The sequence below is a fragment of the Corvus hawaiiensis genome, chromosome 5 (assembly GCF_020740725.1).
Source record: "Corvus hawaiiensis isolate bCorHaw1 chromosome 5, bCorHaw1.pri.cur, whole genome shotgun sequence".
In the NCBI taxonomy this organism is placed as follows: Eukaryota; Metazoa; Chordata; class Aves; order Passeriformes; family Corvidae; genus Corvus; species Corvus hawaiiensis.
The window spans coordinates 60,638,151-60,655,636 of record NC_063217.1 but is presented as its reverse complement, the minus strand read 5'-3'; the positions used below and the strand labels follow the sequence as shown (position 1 = coordinate 60,655,636).

At 40.3% G+C, this 17,486-nt stretch overlaps 1 protein-coding gene across 8 annotated transcripts in view; it reads left to right on the top strand.

Annotated features, from left to right (window-relative positions):
• NR3C2 (nuclear receptor subfamily 3 group C member 2) overlaps positions 1-17,486 on the top strand; it is a 193,921-nt gene that overhangs the window by 145,766 nt on the left and 30,669 nt on the right. For all 8 annotated transcript variants that reach the window (XM_048305185.1, XM_048305183.1, XM_048305186.1 and 5 more), the window contains 2 exons: positions 15,959-16,297; positions 16,705-16,849. In XM_048305185.1, coding sequence (XP_048161142.1) covers positions 15,959-16,297; positions 16,705-16,849 — 484 coding nt within the window. The remainder of the gene's footprint in view (positions 1-15,958; positions 16,298-16,704; positions 16,850-17,486) is intronic.

The window sequence follows — 17,486 nt, the reverse complement described above, 5'->3', positions numbered from 1 at the left end:
ATTCCCACTCCTGATTTGATCTCTTTATGCCATGTAAAGAAACTAAAATGTCATAAAGGAGGTCTTTCCATCACTGCCATGAATGAGATGGATGGGGAACAGTTCTGGATTTCCATGCACTGCAGTGCCTTCTGCTTGGCTGAGGAGGGAAAGGGCAGGTTGGAGGGAGAGGGAAGGGCTGCCAGAGAGAGGTAAAGCATCTGCAGCCCAGAGGCAGCATTACTGTGCAGAGAGCCCCAAGGGCTCCCAGATCATGCTGATGGACCTTCCAGCCTTTGAGCCAGCCCAGCTCTGGCAGGAATTGCTGGGATCCTGAAGATTTTTCTCTGCTTTAAGCCATGTTTCCAGTGGTGAGCTCTGCATTGGGCATCTACAGAGGAGCGACACAGCATCTCAGTTTTGGAAGCTTCTGTGTGCTGTTGCAGGGCATTTCTGATATGGTGGTGATCATCGCAAAAAGTGGAGGTGGAAATGGCAAGAAGAGATGTTAATTCATATTTGAAAACTGTGATTTTTTTGTAAAATGCCAAGGTTTGGTACTAAATAACATTTTTTTCATATTTAGCTTGAAGAGAATGAGTATGATCTTATTATGAAGGTACATTGTGGATTGTAGTTTCATGTGGTCAGCCTGGTTTTGACAAGCATATACATTACTCCAGTAAAAATGGGCTTTTACCTGTTTCTAGCTTGGACTTACAGGCAAAATGGGCAGGTATTTTATTAGGCAGTGTGATCAGTAAGGAGCTGGAGAAAAATTAATTTTTAAATGCAATTTAATTTAAAGTCCTCTCTGCAGCATAGTACTCTCTGTAGCTGTGTCACACTGCACTGTGCTCTTGGTGCAGTAGGGCTGAGCTGAGCTCTCACCCTCCAAAGAAAAGCAAATGTAAACACAAATCCCAGACTGTATCAGAGGTGCTGATGTGCTTGGTGCATGGAAATAGAGCGAGATGATATGCAAAAGGTCTTTAGCATAGCTCAGGGCTGAAATGTCTGCAAGCTGCTGAAACCATGGGCATTTATTTTCCACTTGTACATAACTATGATGTTTTATCCCCTCATTTAAAGAAAAAAACAAAACACCAAACTTCCAGTTGGTCTAGAAGAAATGTTGTGTTAGGGAACAAGGTCCCGTCTCCCATGGGCTGGAAAAGAACTTGACTCTCCTTTGCCACCCTCCCCATATATAGATGGGAGTGAAGGACCCCAGGCTGCGCCCATCCAGCTCCTCCCACTTACTGAAATAGGGGGGCTGTGAAGCAAATTTTGTAATGTGGCAGTTTGAGATTGTCTTCCTGCTCTTTCTGAAGATACTAATCTCTATAATGGAAAGCTGGAAATCAGAAATAGCGTTCCATGTTTCCGGCAGCTCATTTTTGAACAATCTCCGATTAATCTACTGATCTTTTTTCTTAGGATTTTTTTTTTCTCTTTTGGTAATATTCTTCCTCAATATTTTTTAAATAGTAAAATAGTGATTTTGTACTCTGTCAGTCTTTCAAGTTTGTTTTGATGGCATATCTTCTACTTCCTAGCATGCTAAATTTTTTTTCTAAATTTAAAAAAAAAAAAAAAAAAAGATTATTTTGACTGGTGGCAGCATGCCATGATTAGGCACCTTGTAAGAAAATATGTGTAATTCAGTGATACAAAATACACCTTTTCATGAATGCTCAGCCAAAATAATTTGGCAGTTTTATTGTTTACCTCCTTATTTTGTTTGTTGAAAACTTGGAGGCTTTTCCAAGCTCTTACATTCTTTAATAATCTTTAGAAAATTATTCATCAAGTCAGCAAATAATTTACCTAATTACGTTATTTTCTCGATTTTTTGTTTTGATTTTATAAGAAGCATCTGCAACCTGTAATTTCTGCAAAGCTGAAGTTACCAAGTATCACATTAAATCATCCTTCTCATTGCTAGAAGGTATGTGTGTGCTCTGCAGACAGCTATATCCCCTTTGGCAAGTAGGACTCCAAAACTTTTTTGGGAATCATATTTTGTTTGTTGTTTTGTTATCTTTTTTTTTTAAACTCCAGTGACATATGCTAGGCTTAATTGTTGGAAGAGATTCAGAGTGAGCAACTGCACTATGAAGGTATGCTGGCCCATTTTTGGTTTATGCTCTTTTCAAGATTCTGTAATTAATTTTCAGTTAATTACAGACCAGAATGACTTCACGGATTTGGGAAGTTTCTTCCGGCATACGCTGTGATTGGATTTGGCGAGGCTCTCACTTTCGCACGAGACGTTTTCGTTTGGCTCCCACCTCGTGCTGCTGTGCCTCAGTTGTGTCTGTCGCCGTGATGGCACTGGGGGGTGTCACAGTGAGACCCCCAGTCCCACACTGGTGCTTGGCATGGTGCCTTATGCCACCACCAGCTGCATCCCGTAAGGCAGCAGCCCCTGCGATGTGTCCTGCATTGCCACCAGGGTGGCACAGAGCCTCCTGGTGTCACTCCTGTGTGCTGAAGCCTGGACAATGGGAATGTTTTATACGGTGTCACTTGAGGGGGCTGCCACCCCCTTTCTTTGGCAGGTTGGTCCTCACCCCTCTGATGTGACCTAGTGACCAGGCATCCCTCCCCGTTCTGGATGATCAGAGAAGGTCCCTCTTCTGCCATGGGATGTGCCATATGTGCAGAGGGGACAAAAAAGTGTGTAAAGATCAGTACCATGCAGGGCTGGAATCCTTCCCTGCCTCAGCTCCCCTATGAAGCACTGCCAAGACTTCCCGGCACTGGTCTCCCACAGCAGTGAGGAGCAGCTTGCTCAAGGACCCTTTGGATCTGGAAGGGACATAAGATAGATTTCACCTTGCAAATTACACAGTTCATCATTCTGTCTGCAGAGGCTGCCTGTGAAATCCGAGTCTTGGGTCCGCATACATTTACATATGTAAGACACTTTGTGCACAAGATGCTGGGTGTGATTTGTAGGCTTCACTGGCAGATACCCTTATTTTTTCATACAGTGAAATATTTTAATAATCTGAAAAATAGGTTAATTAAGATAACCAGTAATAAGATATAGTACTTCACCTTTATGCCCGGCTTTCTATTTTCTGTTTAATAACTCATACTAGTTGGGTTTTAAATTGCAGTATTATTTTCAGTTACTGGAGCTTATGTGGTTTATATTATCATTGCTCATATCTTCTTGAGAAAAAAAGGAAGCGAAAAAATCTGAAAACTTGGGGAAAATGTAAGTACAGCAAAAGTGTATGCTCTTAGTTCCAAAATTTTCTGCTAACCAAGATTTCATAAATTTTAAAGGAAAATAAACCCCTTTGTGTAAGACATAAGCAATTTGAGGTATACATATGGTTAAATTTTATTTTTCATTTAAACTTCAACTGCAAAGTATTTTGAAATGACATTAACTTTAATGCATTTTTATTTGTGTTTATTCTGTAGCATTTTCTTCTGAGGGAATCTAGTCAATGACTTTTTGACTTGAACATTCAGCTGGGTTTTTGTTAGTTGTTTCAACAGACTTTTATAAACATCAGCAGGTTGGAAAAGACCTTTAAGTAATAAATAATAATATTTAAGTAATAAGTAAGAAATAATAATTAAGTAATTAACAAATAAAAATTAAGTAATAGCTAGTTTGCCTGTTGCTTATAAACCTGCTGTTGAAGATGTTTTAGGAACCAATTTGTTCAGCAATTAACTTTTTCTGCTTTTGTGTCCATCTTACTCCATGTGTACTGCTCTTGCCCTGCTCTCGGTGTGACCCTCTAACTTTCCAACTTGAATCATCCTCATGAATTGAATGTTTAGATTGGATGTCAGGAAAAGTTTCTCCACCAAAAGGGCTGTCAAGCGTTGGAACAGACTGCCCAGGAAGGGGGTGGAATCACCATCCTTGGAAGGATGTTTTCCTTCAGAAAACATGTAGATCTGGTGCCTAGAGATATGGTTTAGTGGTGGATGTGGCAGTGTTGGATTAATGGTTGGACTCAATGATCTTAAAGGTCTTTTCCAACCTAAACGACCCCATGATTCTTGAATATTGTAGATAACTATGAGAACTATGAGTCATATGCTACAACTATTAATAAATTATTTGTGAATGATGGTTAAAAAGGCAGAATTTTGAAAAGGACTGGTAATGCCAGAGTAATCTCTCAGGCATTGATTAAAAGCAATATTGAAAGTGCGTCCTTGTACTTGGAATTTTGCTGATGGTCTTATTCCATGTGTGAAGGCAGCTGGAGAAGATGCACTGCAGCGGTCCAAGAGCCCACAGCTCACATGCAGCAAGCAGTCCCTGATCAAGCTCCTAATCAGGTTCATGCTTTGTTTTTTCACATTTTCCTGGTTCCAGCTCTCCTTTCTGCAAGTGCCCAGCTGCCAGCAACACCTCTCTTTCCTCCAGAAACAGCCTTTCAGGCTTTTGGCATGGGGCTGCTGAACTCCAGACTTCCCTGTTCTATCTGCTGGACTCTTTATTGTACCATTCCAGGTGCAGCACCCTTGGTTGCCAGCCTTGCAAAGGAGCTGCATCTCTCCTGGGATCCTGCTGGGAGTTTGTGTCCCAGCCTGCCTCGTGTCCTGCAGTGGTGCTGTGTGTGTAGGCCCTGGGGGTGTTGTCTCCTTTTGGCTGTACAGCACTCCCTGAGCAGGCTCAGAGGCTGCTCTTTCCCCAGAGGTTTGTGTTCCATACATGGTGTGTTGCTTTGGTTCAAAACACAAGATGGGTGATCACAGTTTTCTGAGGGGAAGATTTTCAGCATTTCTGAAAGTTGTTACGTGCAGCTCTTGGTGATGTTTTGTTTTTTCCTGAATCACCAAATTATCACTTCCACAGTGATATTATTATTACAGCTTCCTTCCACAGTGCTGTTAAGTCCATATCCTTTTTACTCTTCCTCACAGTAAAAGCGTAGTCTTTGGTGTGAAACCCTGGCTGTGTCTCCTGTTCCTCTTTTTCCAGAGCTGCTGGTTGTCACCAGAACCCTTTTGAAACCTACCCCTGTGGTCTGTGATGATGTGTTTCCATTACTCACTTCCCCATTACTGAGAGAAGCTGTAGGAGCAGGAGGAACTTGTCCTTTTGGCTTTCACTGAGCTGTTACTTCAGAGAGTTTTCACCTGAATAATAGGGCATGAAGATTTAACTTGCCACGCTTGCAACAACCTTGGCCAAAGTAGGGTGGGCTCACAATGCTGAATTGTGGGGGTTTTTTTTCAATTTTATTTTCTGGTTTTTTCTGCCCATCCATTCCCAAGTGCAGGGCTTTCCGTTTTCAGTACCTGTGTTTTACTAAAGTAAGTGTGGGGTGTGGCAAGCACACCTGGCTCAAAAAGCAGCCCTTGGAGTTCGATGTTAGTAGAAAGAACATTTTTCAGCAGGTTATGTAGGGAATGTTGAGCACATTTAAGCCTTAGAAATACACAGCAGCAAGAAGCTGGTGTTTAACAAAGAGGGAGGCAAGGTGAAGGCACTGGATGGGGTGTTTCTGAGCCACCCAGTACACATCTTCCTGCACACTGGGGCTGTGATTTGTGTGCTTTTGTGGTTCTCTGCCATCAGCTTTCCCAGATCATACATATGAGTAATGTTAGAGATTTGCCATTACCCCAGAAAAATGGTTGATATTGCATATAGACTGTTTTCACTAATGTTAAGGGTGATTTATTGAAGCAGGAGATTAACAGGGTTATACTCTTTTTTCTTTTTTTAATGACTAATTATGAACTAGATGGTGAAAAATATGGCCAAGATGACCGCAGAAGATAAACAGCCAGCTTGTATTTCACAGGTAGTGTTGCTGTTCCCAGAAGTGGGGTAGATAATTTCTAGAAGACCAGCAGCATTCAGTGTATTCGGAGTAAGGTCATTTGAGAGAAAACTGAGTTGATAAAATCTGGGGTTATGGAAGTCATACAGATGAGTAGACAAAGGATTTCAAAATTTTTGTTCCTTGGGGAAAGAAATCAAGTGGGAATGTGGTAATAACATATCCAGAAATACCACAGAGGGAAGGGCAGTACTTACTAAGCTTAGTTCTAGCAAGAACAAAAATGAAATGCTCTTTAGCATGGAGTGGAAGTCTGAGCACTCAAGGTACAGAATGAGAGGTGCTGTGGTGCAGTTTGGTTTTAAAGGATTCTGGAAAGCTTGTTGAGAACCTCTGTCTCCAATGTAAATACGAAGTTTTATACATGGTAAGTGTCTGTCAGGGTTTTATTGTGTTGTGATCAGATGAAGGGCACATCATGTAACAGACATGGAACACTGGGTATTAACCCAAATAAAAGCAAGAGAGAAGACTTGGATGAGGAATGCTTGCAGAAGGCTGGATGGGAATGGGTGTCTTGGGAGGGACATTGTTGCTTGGCATAAGGCAGAAACCAGTGACCATAGCCAAGAGTATTCAGTCTGGTACAGTCAAAATCTGTTCTCCAAAGTTTCCTTAATTTCCTTTTTCATCAAATTATTACCAGTGCTCGCAGTTCAAGCTCCTGGTGTTCCATTCCTACAGGTGTCTTGGAGTTGTAGGTGATCTCCACATTTGTTGTTGACATTTTACTGCTTGTCTTTATTTGATGTCAAATAGAATAATCAAAACCACTGATGCATTTAGTAGACAACTCTTAGCTCAAAAATTATTGAAGTTGCCGTACGCTTGAAGAATGAATAAATAATCAGTAAAAAATGAGTTTTGGGAGCATCTGAAAAGGACTGATTAAGATTGGCTTTCATCAACATTATAATTTACTTTTGTAAGCTTTTTTTTTTAAGACTTTGTTTATTGGATGATTTAAATATTTAGTAAATACATTTCTTTTGAAATTAATGAATAAGTGCAAGAGAGAGTTTTATATACCAAAAATGTTAGATGTGAGATTGTGTTATGTCATTTTGGGATTTAATATTAAATATATGTGGGGGAAAATTTTCATACTTTAGCCATTTCTCATTAAAAAGCTTTATCAAAACCAGCTTGATTTGATTTTAACAGGAAACCACTAATTGGCATTTGGTGAAAGTTGTTCCCACACAGGGAGGAGTACCCCTATGAAACTGTTATTTTTCATTTAATTATCACTTTGAGGATTGCTGAGAAACAAGCAAATGTGTTAGACATTTTCCCTGACAACCTAAATATTCCTGTAAAATGCACTTTGGATCTCAGCTTTCTTTTGTCACTTTTGTCCGCTGTCTCTTCATGAATGCTTAGCCTGAAAACTCAACTTTAAAAAGGGATAAATTCCCTCTGTCTCTTACCCAAAAACTCCCCAATGCCTTTCCTTCTTAATTGCTGTGCTCATCACTGTCCCACATGCTAGACAGGTGGGTAACCTGAGCTTCACAATTGAGTCAGACCTCAAACTACGCAAGATTTGATCTGGGCTTTCACCTGAAGTTTTCTGAGACAACTGCTGTGTGCAAGCACTGGTGTGAGGTGCCACCTCCCTGCAGCTGTTTGCATTTCACTGCTCAGCATCTCGAGCCATAATTGTAATCAGAAGAAAATGTGGAGTTTTCATTAAAATATTACAAGATATCTCATTAAGTGGGCATGTAATTACTCAAAATAGTATTCTTCCTGAGTGGTTTCTTGTTATGCTGAAAGGACATCTGAAGTAAGGTCGTGTTGAGGGTCTAGTAGCAATTGTAAAGATTACATGTATAACAAAGTAGAGAGTAAATATGTAAATCTACAGATTTGGATCAGAACTCAAAAGCATCTTGAGCTGTAGTGTCAGAAACCAACATGATGGCATTTTTGGTACAGACTGGGATGTTGAGAAGTGCAAGTTGAGGCATGAAGAAATGGGATACCTGAGAGCAGCTGCTGAGGGACTGCAGGGAAGAAAGGAGTGCAGTTGTGTGATGACTGTAAGTTAAAGTTAGAGTCAGCGAGGTGAAATTGTTGCAAAAACAGGCAAGTCTTATGTGATGCCAAGGAATCACTCTGTTTCTTGTCAGAGCTGGCAAGTGTGGGCCTGATGATTGTTGTCTGGTTTCAGCACTTCTGGGCAGGGTGGTGGGGATGGGGCAGCCTTGCAAAATTGTCCTGTATGTTCCTGTGCCAGTTGGTGGGATTGCAGTACTTGTGGTACCTTTGTGAAGGACATGTCTCTCATCTCTTCTGGGACTTGTCCAGCATGAACATATCTACTGTGCCCCTTGATAACCTATTCTGTTTTTCCATATCAGATCTTTACATTTAGAAAGGTTCCTTTAAGATCTAAACTGAGTCCTCCTTCCTGAAATTTCATGTCATGTGCCTGAAGAAAGGTGTATACAGATTAGAGGCTGTCTAAGGAAGAACGAGGATAAGAAGACGTGTAGGAAAACAAAAAAGAAACAAAGAGTCGTAGAAACTCATTTCATGTTAGCGTAGAAGAGAGAGACATATTTAGGAGGTCACAATACCAGTCTTTCAATTCAAAAAGTGGTGTAAAAGAGGACAGGAATGATTAGTTGCTCTTTTTGGCCACTGGCGGAATGGTGAAGAGAAATCAACTTTACTGCAGAAAAAAATGATGCAACATTGGAGATGTTGGGAGAACACTGAGTGGTTAGATGTTGGAGGAAGATGTGGGATATTGTGGAATTCCCTTTATTGGAGATTAATAACATACTGAGTTGGGCAAAGTACAGTAGATCCTGCTTGAGGCGATAGGATAAACTACTTTAGATATATTGTTTCTGTGCTTTACAGGCCTGTGCTCGAGCAGCATTGCACTGCATCATATATTAGAGTCTGCTCCAAACAAAGCAAAATGCAAACACTTCTGAGGTTGTTCTATAAGTAACCAAATTAATATTTACCTAGTTGCTGTCTGTTTTATTAGGCGTTTAAATCCAACTAGAATAAAGAACCGAAATACGTCTAGGTGAACATAATGAAAATTGTACACAATTACTATTAAAATGTACATCAGAAACTCTTTCTTCCATCTGTGCTGTACCTCCCTTTTTAGTATCCAAATGTAAACCAAGAATAAGAATTGCACTTATGGATGGTCCTGGCTCTTTGCAGGGTCTGACCAAAGGCAAATAAAATGTGACATTTCCATAGATCAGACTTCATGCACATTTACTCCTTGTCTTTAAGCTGTCCAATCCTGTCAGATTAAAGTGTTATTTATTAATTAGTAAGCAGTATGCCAAACTATGTCATTGTTTCAGTTATGCATTCCATTTCATTCTACTGAATTCAATCATTGGATTTGAGCGTATTGTCCGATAAAACTTCCTTCTGCCAGTGCAGGATAAGAAATTAGGAAATTTTCATCGCTTTGTTAATTAGACTACTGATTCCTCAGGCTCAACAGCAAGTGATAGCATTTTCTATCACCTTCTCTCCTGGGTCACAGCTGTCAGAAACAGATTTTAAAATTTATTTTGCCATGTGAAGCCAGGACCTTTGTTTTCTTCCTCACCAGCTGCAGTCTTCCTTTCTTTGCATATTTAGACAGACTACTGGGTCTCTTCAGCGTATCCCAAATGCCACTGCAGAAATCACCCTTGAAAGGCTTCTGCTTTGCAAGAGTCAAGTCCTCTTAGAAGTGTGTCTTACATGATAAAGTAATTTTGTGCTCTGCTTTTAAGTCCCTGTGCAAGTTGTTCCTGCTTCAGTAGATGCTTTTCATTTGCTTCCTCCCCTTGGTCTATCCAGTTAAAGCAGTGACTCATCTGCTTGCGCATGTGCCTGCCAGATTTGTATCTGATCCTTCCTCTCACACATGGCACAACAGGAGTTGGACTCGTGGATCCTTGTGGGCCCCTTCCAGCTCAGGATATTCTATGATTCTAACACTTGGGGTCACATTTAGAGGTTCTTCCTCTTGTGTAGCTACCTGAAAATCAGTGGTTTGCTTCCCAAAGTGGGTAATAGGTTTTATGGAAGCTTTAGGGTCCTATCTTGGTTGGTCCATCTGTGTTTCTTGAAGGAAAGAAGTGTGCCTGAGTGCACTTTTTAGGGAAAATGGGATGATGCTGTAAGATCTGGTTTGCATTACTGCTTTCCACTTTATTCCATGCATTTCCAGGCATATGTGTGTGTGTGTGTATATATGAAGTCTGTATTATTGTCTAGAAATTTCTCAGCAAAATCTCATTCCCATTGTGCTAGACAACTAAGTGAAAAAACGTCTGTACCAAGATAGCTCAAAATTTTCATGTCAAGATACAACAGATTTGGGGGAAGGGAAAACACGATTTGTGGTAGCAGTAAAATAGCTAATGAGAACAGATGTCAGCTCATTGAAGTAAGTGAGGCAAAGTCACCAGGCAAACATGATGAAAAGATTCAGAGGAGAGGAAAGTGGCATTTTGATGGAGCATTTATCTGTACAAAGGTGGAGGCGCTGGGTGAGGGCTCAGAGAAGAGTCTACCCGAAGGCTGTCAGAGCTGCCTCGAGAGGAGAATTGCCACCTTTGGTAACTGTGGTGCAGCAAGGTCCTGGAGGTTGCTTTTGGAGAGCAGAGGCAGGGAGCAGTGGCAGGGTGTGCAGGGAAAACCCTCAAGCATTTGGCATTGGGGGAAAGGGAGAAAGCTGGCAGCTTTGGAGGTTGGGAAGGGAGGTGGTGGTTGTAGCCCAGGTGCAGAGCTCGGGCACTGGAGTATGGACCTGAATGGAGGAGCCCAAGTGTTTGAAATGCAGGTGCTCACTGGCGTGGGTACAGAGCCAGCACGGTTAGAGGTGGTCACAGTGGGTTTGTTTTGCAGCATATTGTCTACCCTCAGGCTGCCTAGATCACTAGTGGTACAGTACACACTTAGGAATGATCCCAAATTATACCTCGTTTGAAGTGCATATAGTGATCCTCCCCCCCGCCTTTGTCCTTTATGTTTTGTGTATTTACTCCAATTGCTGCTTTCTCTTCTTCTTTAGATCTTTTTTAAACTTCCACCACTTTCTGTTTCCTCTGCTGTGTCCATTCTGGTTTCCCCTCTCCCTCCACTAATGTTCTCTGCTTTATACTAGAGGTAGCATAGGTTCTTATAATGTGCTTTTGATATCCCCTATGGATTGAAATATGCATACAATATAATAAAGATCTGTAGGGTCAGGATCAGTTTGGTCATTGCTCTGGCACAGCTTTATATATGTGATTAAATAAAGATCTTAGACATGTAAATCGTGTCTTTAGGTATACAAACAATAAATGTTTTTCTGATGGACATCAAGGCAAGCTTTGAATATCATCTTTAAAAAAAAAAAAATTACATTCCAGGGGATTGTCATTGCAAGTCTTGTAATTCACCCTACGTAGAACTATAGCTAATTTTCTAAACTTCAGATTTAGCTTACTTTTTTGCTTTCAGAGTACTGGAAGCAAGCATGAATCTGCAGAGCATTTTACATTGTTCATTTGCTAATTTGAACACTAGTACAATTCTATAAACAAGATACTACTCTATTAGAAATCTGCTGAATTAAATAATAATATTTATGGGGGTTCATCTACTATTAAAAACATTTTGTTCTTTGACACTTCTGGATCCCATTTTTTAAGAGTAATACAATGAAAATTATTAATTTTGAGCCTATGAAAAATGGTGATTGGGTGCGTGGAGTCCATAACTTAATCTATTCTGTGCATATTCCCTGGGCACAAAGGGAGTATATTATATATATAATCTACATGTATTATCTCCCTCTAGACCCAACTTTTATAGCATGTGTAAGTTTACTATTTTAAAAAAGAGAGTATGGTAGTTGACCTATCTTACAGCTACCCTAAACCCTCAAACTTTACCATTAAGAATGAGGAATGGCATAGATTTGTAGCTGATGCTCGTGTTAATTCGTATTCCAAAACCAGTTTACAATAGGGCCAGATAAGTGTCCTGTTATTGGCCCTAGAGTAGCATTCTCTGTTGCAGATGACTAGAAACCTATTCAGCATTTTACAGATGGCACAAAAACTCTGGGATGGCAGGATCCCTGTTTCAGCTTGGGGCCAGGAGACTTCCATGTGAAAGGTCGATTCTAAGGAACCACCTGACCAACTGACTTGTGGCTTCTTTGTTCCTCTGTTATACTGTGCTTTACTGTTATAGCTACAGAGAATGGCTGCTGGAAGCGCCTTTTGAAAATCCAAGTTTGTGACTTGTCAAATGCTTCACCTTATTTTTATTTTTATTTTTTTTTTTAATTGGAACATAAAGACCACCTAAAATACTCAACAAAAGTCATGACAGATATTTGAGATTTTAACCTCGGGGTATATCTGTGATGTCTTTCTCTATTGTTTGTTTTTCATCACCTATTACTGTGTCTAAGGTGATATAAAAATAGGAGAAATATAATATGATATTCTGGCTGCAGTCACACTGAACAGGAGGGACAGGAAGTCCTGCAGGCACTGCTGCACAGCCGTGTGGATGAAACTCTTGTCCTAACCCCAGACAGGCTTCAGACTTCAGCTTTGTCACTTGAAATGCTCCATGCTTCATCCATCCCCTGGTCTGAGCGGAGAGCCAGGGATTTTGTGAGCATTTCCAGGGAGTAATCCTGATGAGCATGGCTTTTACTCTCCCATTCAGAGGTGGCTTAGTCAGTTTGTAGTTGGTATTGGAGTGAGAGAGCTTTTAAAGAGCAGCTTGGAGTATGTACTGCTCAGAGTTTGTATTTAATCTTTACTTGTTGGTTTCTGTGGGAGTTACCAAACCAGTTGAGCTACAGCACTGGCATGAAGCCAAATGAAAAATACAGTTTTCTTCACTGTAAACATGACTGTCAAGCAGTAATGTTTTTCTCAGTTTCATTTTAAAAGCATTATAATGGAAGAAAATGAAACTAAAACACATTTTTATGCCAGTTTTATACATGGAAAAATCTCATTTTTTTTTCTTTTAATAAAAAACTCTTGGATAAGAGAGCATACAAATTTAAGTATGTGATCAATTATCTGTGTTGCAGGATACTTGATGGAGTTGGTAAACCAACACTTTTTTTTATTCTGATGTAGTTATGGTGTGAATGCATTTTTTTGCCTCTGCAAACATGAAAGATGTGTAGAGTTCTTTATTTTTAGTCCTGTTTCGGTAACAGAAAAAAAAAATAGTGCCTGATAAATTTAATGAATAATAGCAGCAGACACTAATCTCTATCCACTCCTTCAGGCTTATTTTTAAACTCTGTTTTCAGTGTCCAGTGGCTCTGTTAACTCCTCATCAGACATTCAGCTGAGATTGCTCATCGTTGCTTTGCTTTTGGGATTTATTTTGTTGAAAAATCTGTAAGTCCAGCTTTGCCTTTCTAAGATAAATGCAAACTATATTTGGTGTTCACAGTGATTTCACCAGGACACCCTCATGTAGGTGCAGTTGCACCAAATGGAGAACAACTGCATTTTCACTTACTTTTGAGGATTGAACTTACCAGGGTTGTCTGCTTTGCCTGTAACTCCCTCTGTTTTATTTTGAAGAGTAAGGAAAATGCTTGTTTAACAAAATGATCAGCTGCTGCTTTGTAAAATGGATTTTTGGGTGCTGGTGTTGAAAATGACATCTTGAAGAATGGGTGTCGTATCCATGTAACTTGATGTGCCGGACGATAAAAAAATTCTTCATTGTTTGAATGAGTTTTTTAAGAATTTCATAATAGAAAAGTAAGAGATAGGACTTGAACAGACTTTTAGAAGGATCTTCTCACAATTCCTGTGTCTTGAAACAGAATAAGCTGCCGTGAAACCTTTGCTGACAGATACTTGTCTCGCCTCTTCCTTACAACTTCAAATGGACAGCTATTCCTATGTAACCTGTGCTAATGCTTTTGATAATTAGGAAGTTTTTAAGTAGATGTGGTTAGCTGAACAAAAGAACTTCAAACTTTGTTAGGAGCAGTACATTTGTATTTGCGTATTCAATCCTTTTATTTAAAAATTCAACTTGCCTCACTTGGTCTGTATGTCTGCAGGCATGGAGAAAATAAGGAATTCTCGAAAGCAGACATACGTCCTGTAGGTGAATCAATGACATTAATTTCCTTCACCTTATTTCCTCTAGCTCTCATAAGGAAAAGTGATAAAAGTTAAACAAAGATCTCTGAAGTTCTCTGTAGGTTACCTGAGGGTTGTTGGTGCTGAGATCCACCAGAAAGATCCTTCGTGGTGTGATGGAAATGTTTAGAAACTGATGCTGGGATTTTGGACTCCCTGTTTCATGCAGGACATGCTGCAGTAGCAGTGAATTTTACTCATCTTTTGAACACCATAGTGAAGGAGCATCTCTTTGGGCACCTTCAATATCTTGTGCATGAGTAGTAACATCACTGTTTTCTGTAGCAGTGCCTCATGTTTACCCTAATAAATAATTTTTTCCATTGAACCATCACCTCTGAGTTCAAGGTACTGTCCCAGCAAGGAAGTGTTGAAAACAACAGGCTGTTGTTGCACTTGGGTGTGCGTTGTCCTGGACCCTGGGTGTCTGTATCCTGCCTCGGTCATTCCCAGCCGCTGGCTCTGGGCAGGCAGCTGCAATGTCAAGGAAACAGTGAAACATTAATGGCTGCTGTCACCAGAAATGGTCTGAGGGCACCAGCAGCAGCTCTGCTGTTGAGGGGGGGTTTCTTAAAATGTTGGTTTGTAGAAGAGTTCTGTGGTTCTCTTTGAGGAGTGTTCTGCACTGCAAATAAGAGGAGCAGGAACAAGTTCATAGAGCAAGCTTTGAAAGCTTCCCAGGAGACAGTGACATGGCATGCTGAGCTGGAGTGGAAGTGAACATTTTGGAGAAGAGGAGGGATGAGGTGGAGGTTGTCCAGAAAGGATCCTGGAACTGCAGAAAAGGGGTTATATTTAAGGATAGATAGGGGAGGGGAATTGATGACGGGGAAAAAACTTGAGGTAAAATTGGGAAAGGATATGGACTAGGAAGGGACTATTTGCAATAGTATTCCAATTGGGAGTGGGATAGGCTTGTATTACTGATGACAGTAAAAGGAATGTTGTAGTAATCAAGAGACAGGAAGATAAAAGTTCAGATAAGGGTTTAAACTGTGTCCAGATAGATAAGAAAGACTATATTTGAGAGAAGTTATTTTGAAAGAGCTGCAAACATTTAAATGTAGTTCATTATTCATTGACTTCAAAGATTTTGGTGGTGGTGGTGTTATGTTTCCCTATTGCAAAAAGGCTGGTGATGGGCTTTTGGTTTGGTTCTTTGTGTGTGTTTTTTTAACAGAATTGTCTTCATTTTTAATTCCAATTCTTTCCTCATGCTATGGTAAAGTTGGGAATGCAACCCATACGGAGTGGCTGGCCTCTCTTCAAGGAGTGGAAGCTTCATAGCATTGCTGGATTCTCAGAGTACTTAGTAAAGAAAACCAGGGTGGGTAGCATTAAAGAAAAAAAAAAAGGAAATGAAAAGGGAAGGCAAATCATCAGAGACGTGTTGATAACAGTGAGAAAGGTGTTATAGGAGGTACAGTCTTTTTTTTTAAGTGAATAAATATTTAAGCATTAGTTCAGAATTACTCAAGAGAAGAGGGCAAAGCTGTTATGGATGTATCAAAGCAGCAAAAGCAAGGGGACTTGACTAGCTTGGGCTGTTCAAAATGGATTGACTACATTTCAAGTTGAGGCAAAAGCTTAGGAGGACTCTGGGTCTGCTGATATTGTGCAGATTTCTTTTGATGACCAAATGCGTTGGAGAACATGAATTGCAGTCTTGTAGATGATAAGTGATTGCAGTTCTGAAATGTTGGCACCAACCACAGTAACTAGGATGTTTTCTGCATGTCTGTATGGAGGCAGATACTGGACATTCCGTCACTCCAGTAAAGGAGTGAAAATGAGCCTAGAGGTGTCTTGTCCTTTTTCCAGTGTGATGATGCTGCAGGCAGTGAGGTATTTAGGGTTCTGTGCCTGTTTTTGCTTAAGAACTTTGAGATTATACTTCTGCTTCCATTTCCTATATAAAGCCCAGGGTTTTTCTGGCTTTCTGTACTGACTTGGTTCTCATGCTGTTCATCTTCACAGCCCGGAAGTCCAAAAAGTTGGGGAAATTGAAAGGGATGCACGAGGAGCAGCCCCAGCAGCGGCAGCAGCCACCCCCGCAGAGCCCCGAGGAAGGGACGACGTACATCGCGCCTGTGACCGAGCCCTCTGTCAACACTGCACTTGTCCCCCACATGTCTGCTATCTCACCAGCACTCACTCCCTCTCCTGTTAAGATCCTTGAAAGCATTGAACCGGAGATCGTGTACGCAGGATACGACAGCTCGAAGCCGGACACAGCGGAGTACCTGCTTTCCACCTTAAACCGCCTGGCCGGCAAGCAGATGATTCAGGTGGTAAAGTGGGCAAAGATACTTCCAGGTAGGACTGTGAGTCATCTGGTGAGATGTCACTTCACTGTTTCTTTTAGCTCAAAGAACTATTTGCTTGATAAATTCCATCTTGAATTAATGGACTTTGTTGAAAAAGCCTGCAATTGGGGGGTGTGAGATGAACCTCCGAGAGAAGATTGTTGGGTTTTATTCTTATTTTATGTAATGTTTGTTTCATATGTCTGTGATTGATATTTAAAAAGCTTTAATTTTCAATAATAGCCTCTAAAGAAGAAAACATGTTTTGTCACTGGAATGAAAAATTACAGTTGTATTTTTTTCTGAAGTGGGAGTGTTGCTCTTGTTCGTGAATACTAGAGAAGTAGTGAGCAATGTGTTTGGTGATGGTTTGACCAGCCCTTGTAGTTCATGGGTATTTTCTGGTTTGATCTCTAGGATTTAGAAACTTGCCTCTCGAGGACCAAATTACTTTAATTCAGTATTCATGGATGTGTCTGTCATCATTCGCCTTGAGTTGGAGGTCGTACAAACATACAAACAGCCAGTTCCTCTATTTTGCTCCAGACCTGATCTTCGATGAGTAAGTATTCCTTAATGGCCCTTTTCAGTGCAGGCTGGAAGGATTGCTGTCTATTTGGTTTTTCAGGCATACTTGCAGTCTAAGAAAATTTCAGCTAATCCTGGCTTAAAAAGCAGCTGAAGATTTAATTTTTTTCAGTGACTCACTTTTCAATTCCCAAAGCTTTGATTGCTGCCGTCCACTTCTCCTTATGTATGGGGATGTGTTCTCAAACTAGGACCATCCCACTGGTTTGAAATGTGACTGATACACAACCAGGATTTATAGAAAAGAACATTTTTTGGTATCTACTGGAGCTTGGAAAAATATCCAACTTGTAGGAAATGTGAATGTTTAAATTACTGGGGTTTTTCAGAGCAGTCATATAATGGTGCTTTTGTTAACAATATACAGCTGTTCAAATGTGTTTTCTTGACAGTCTTAATTACCCTTCTTTGCAACCGTGAAAGAAGCCAAAATGTTTTTTCAGTAATGAAACATAACTTCTTTTATGATGCATTCAGACAAGAAGAAGGATCAACCATTCTGTCTGAGTATGTGTGTTCCTTCATATTTTATGTTTGTGTGTGTTTAGTGCTTGGCTTTTGATGACTATAATTTAATTTCTGTTCCATTCTCCTAGTGTTTATTACAAGAC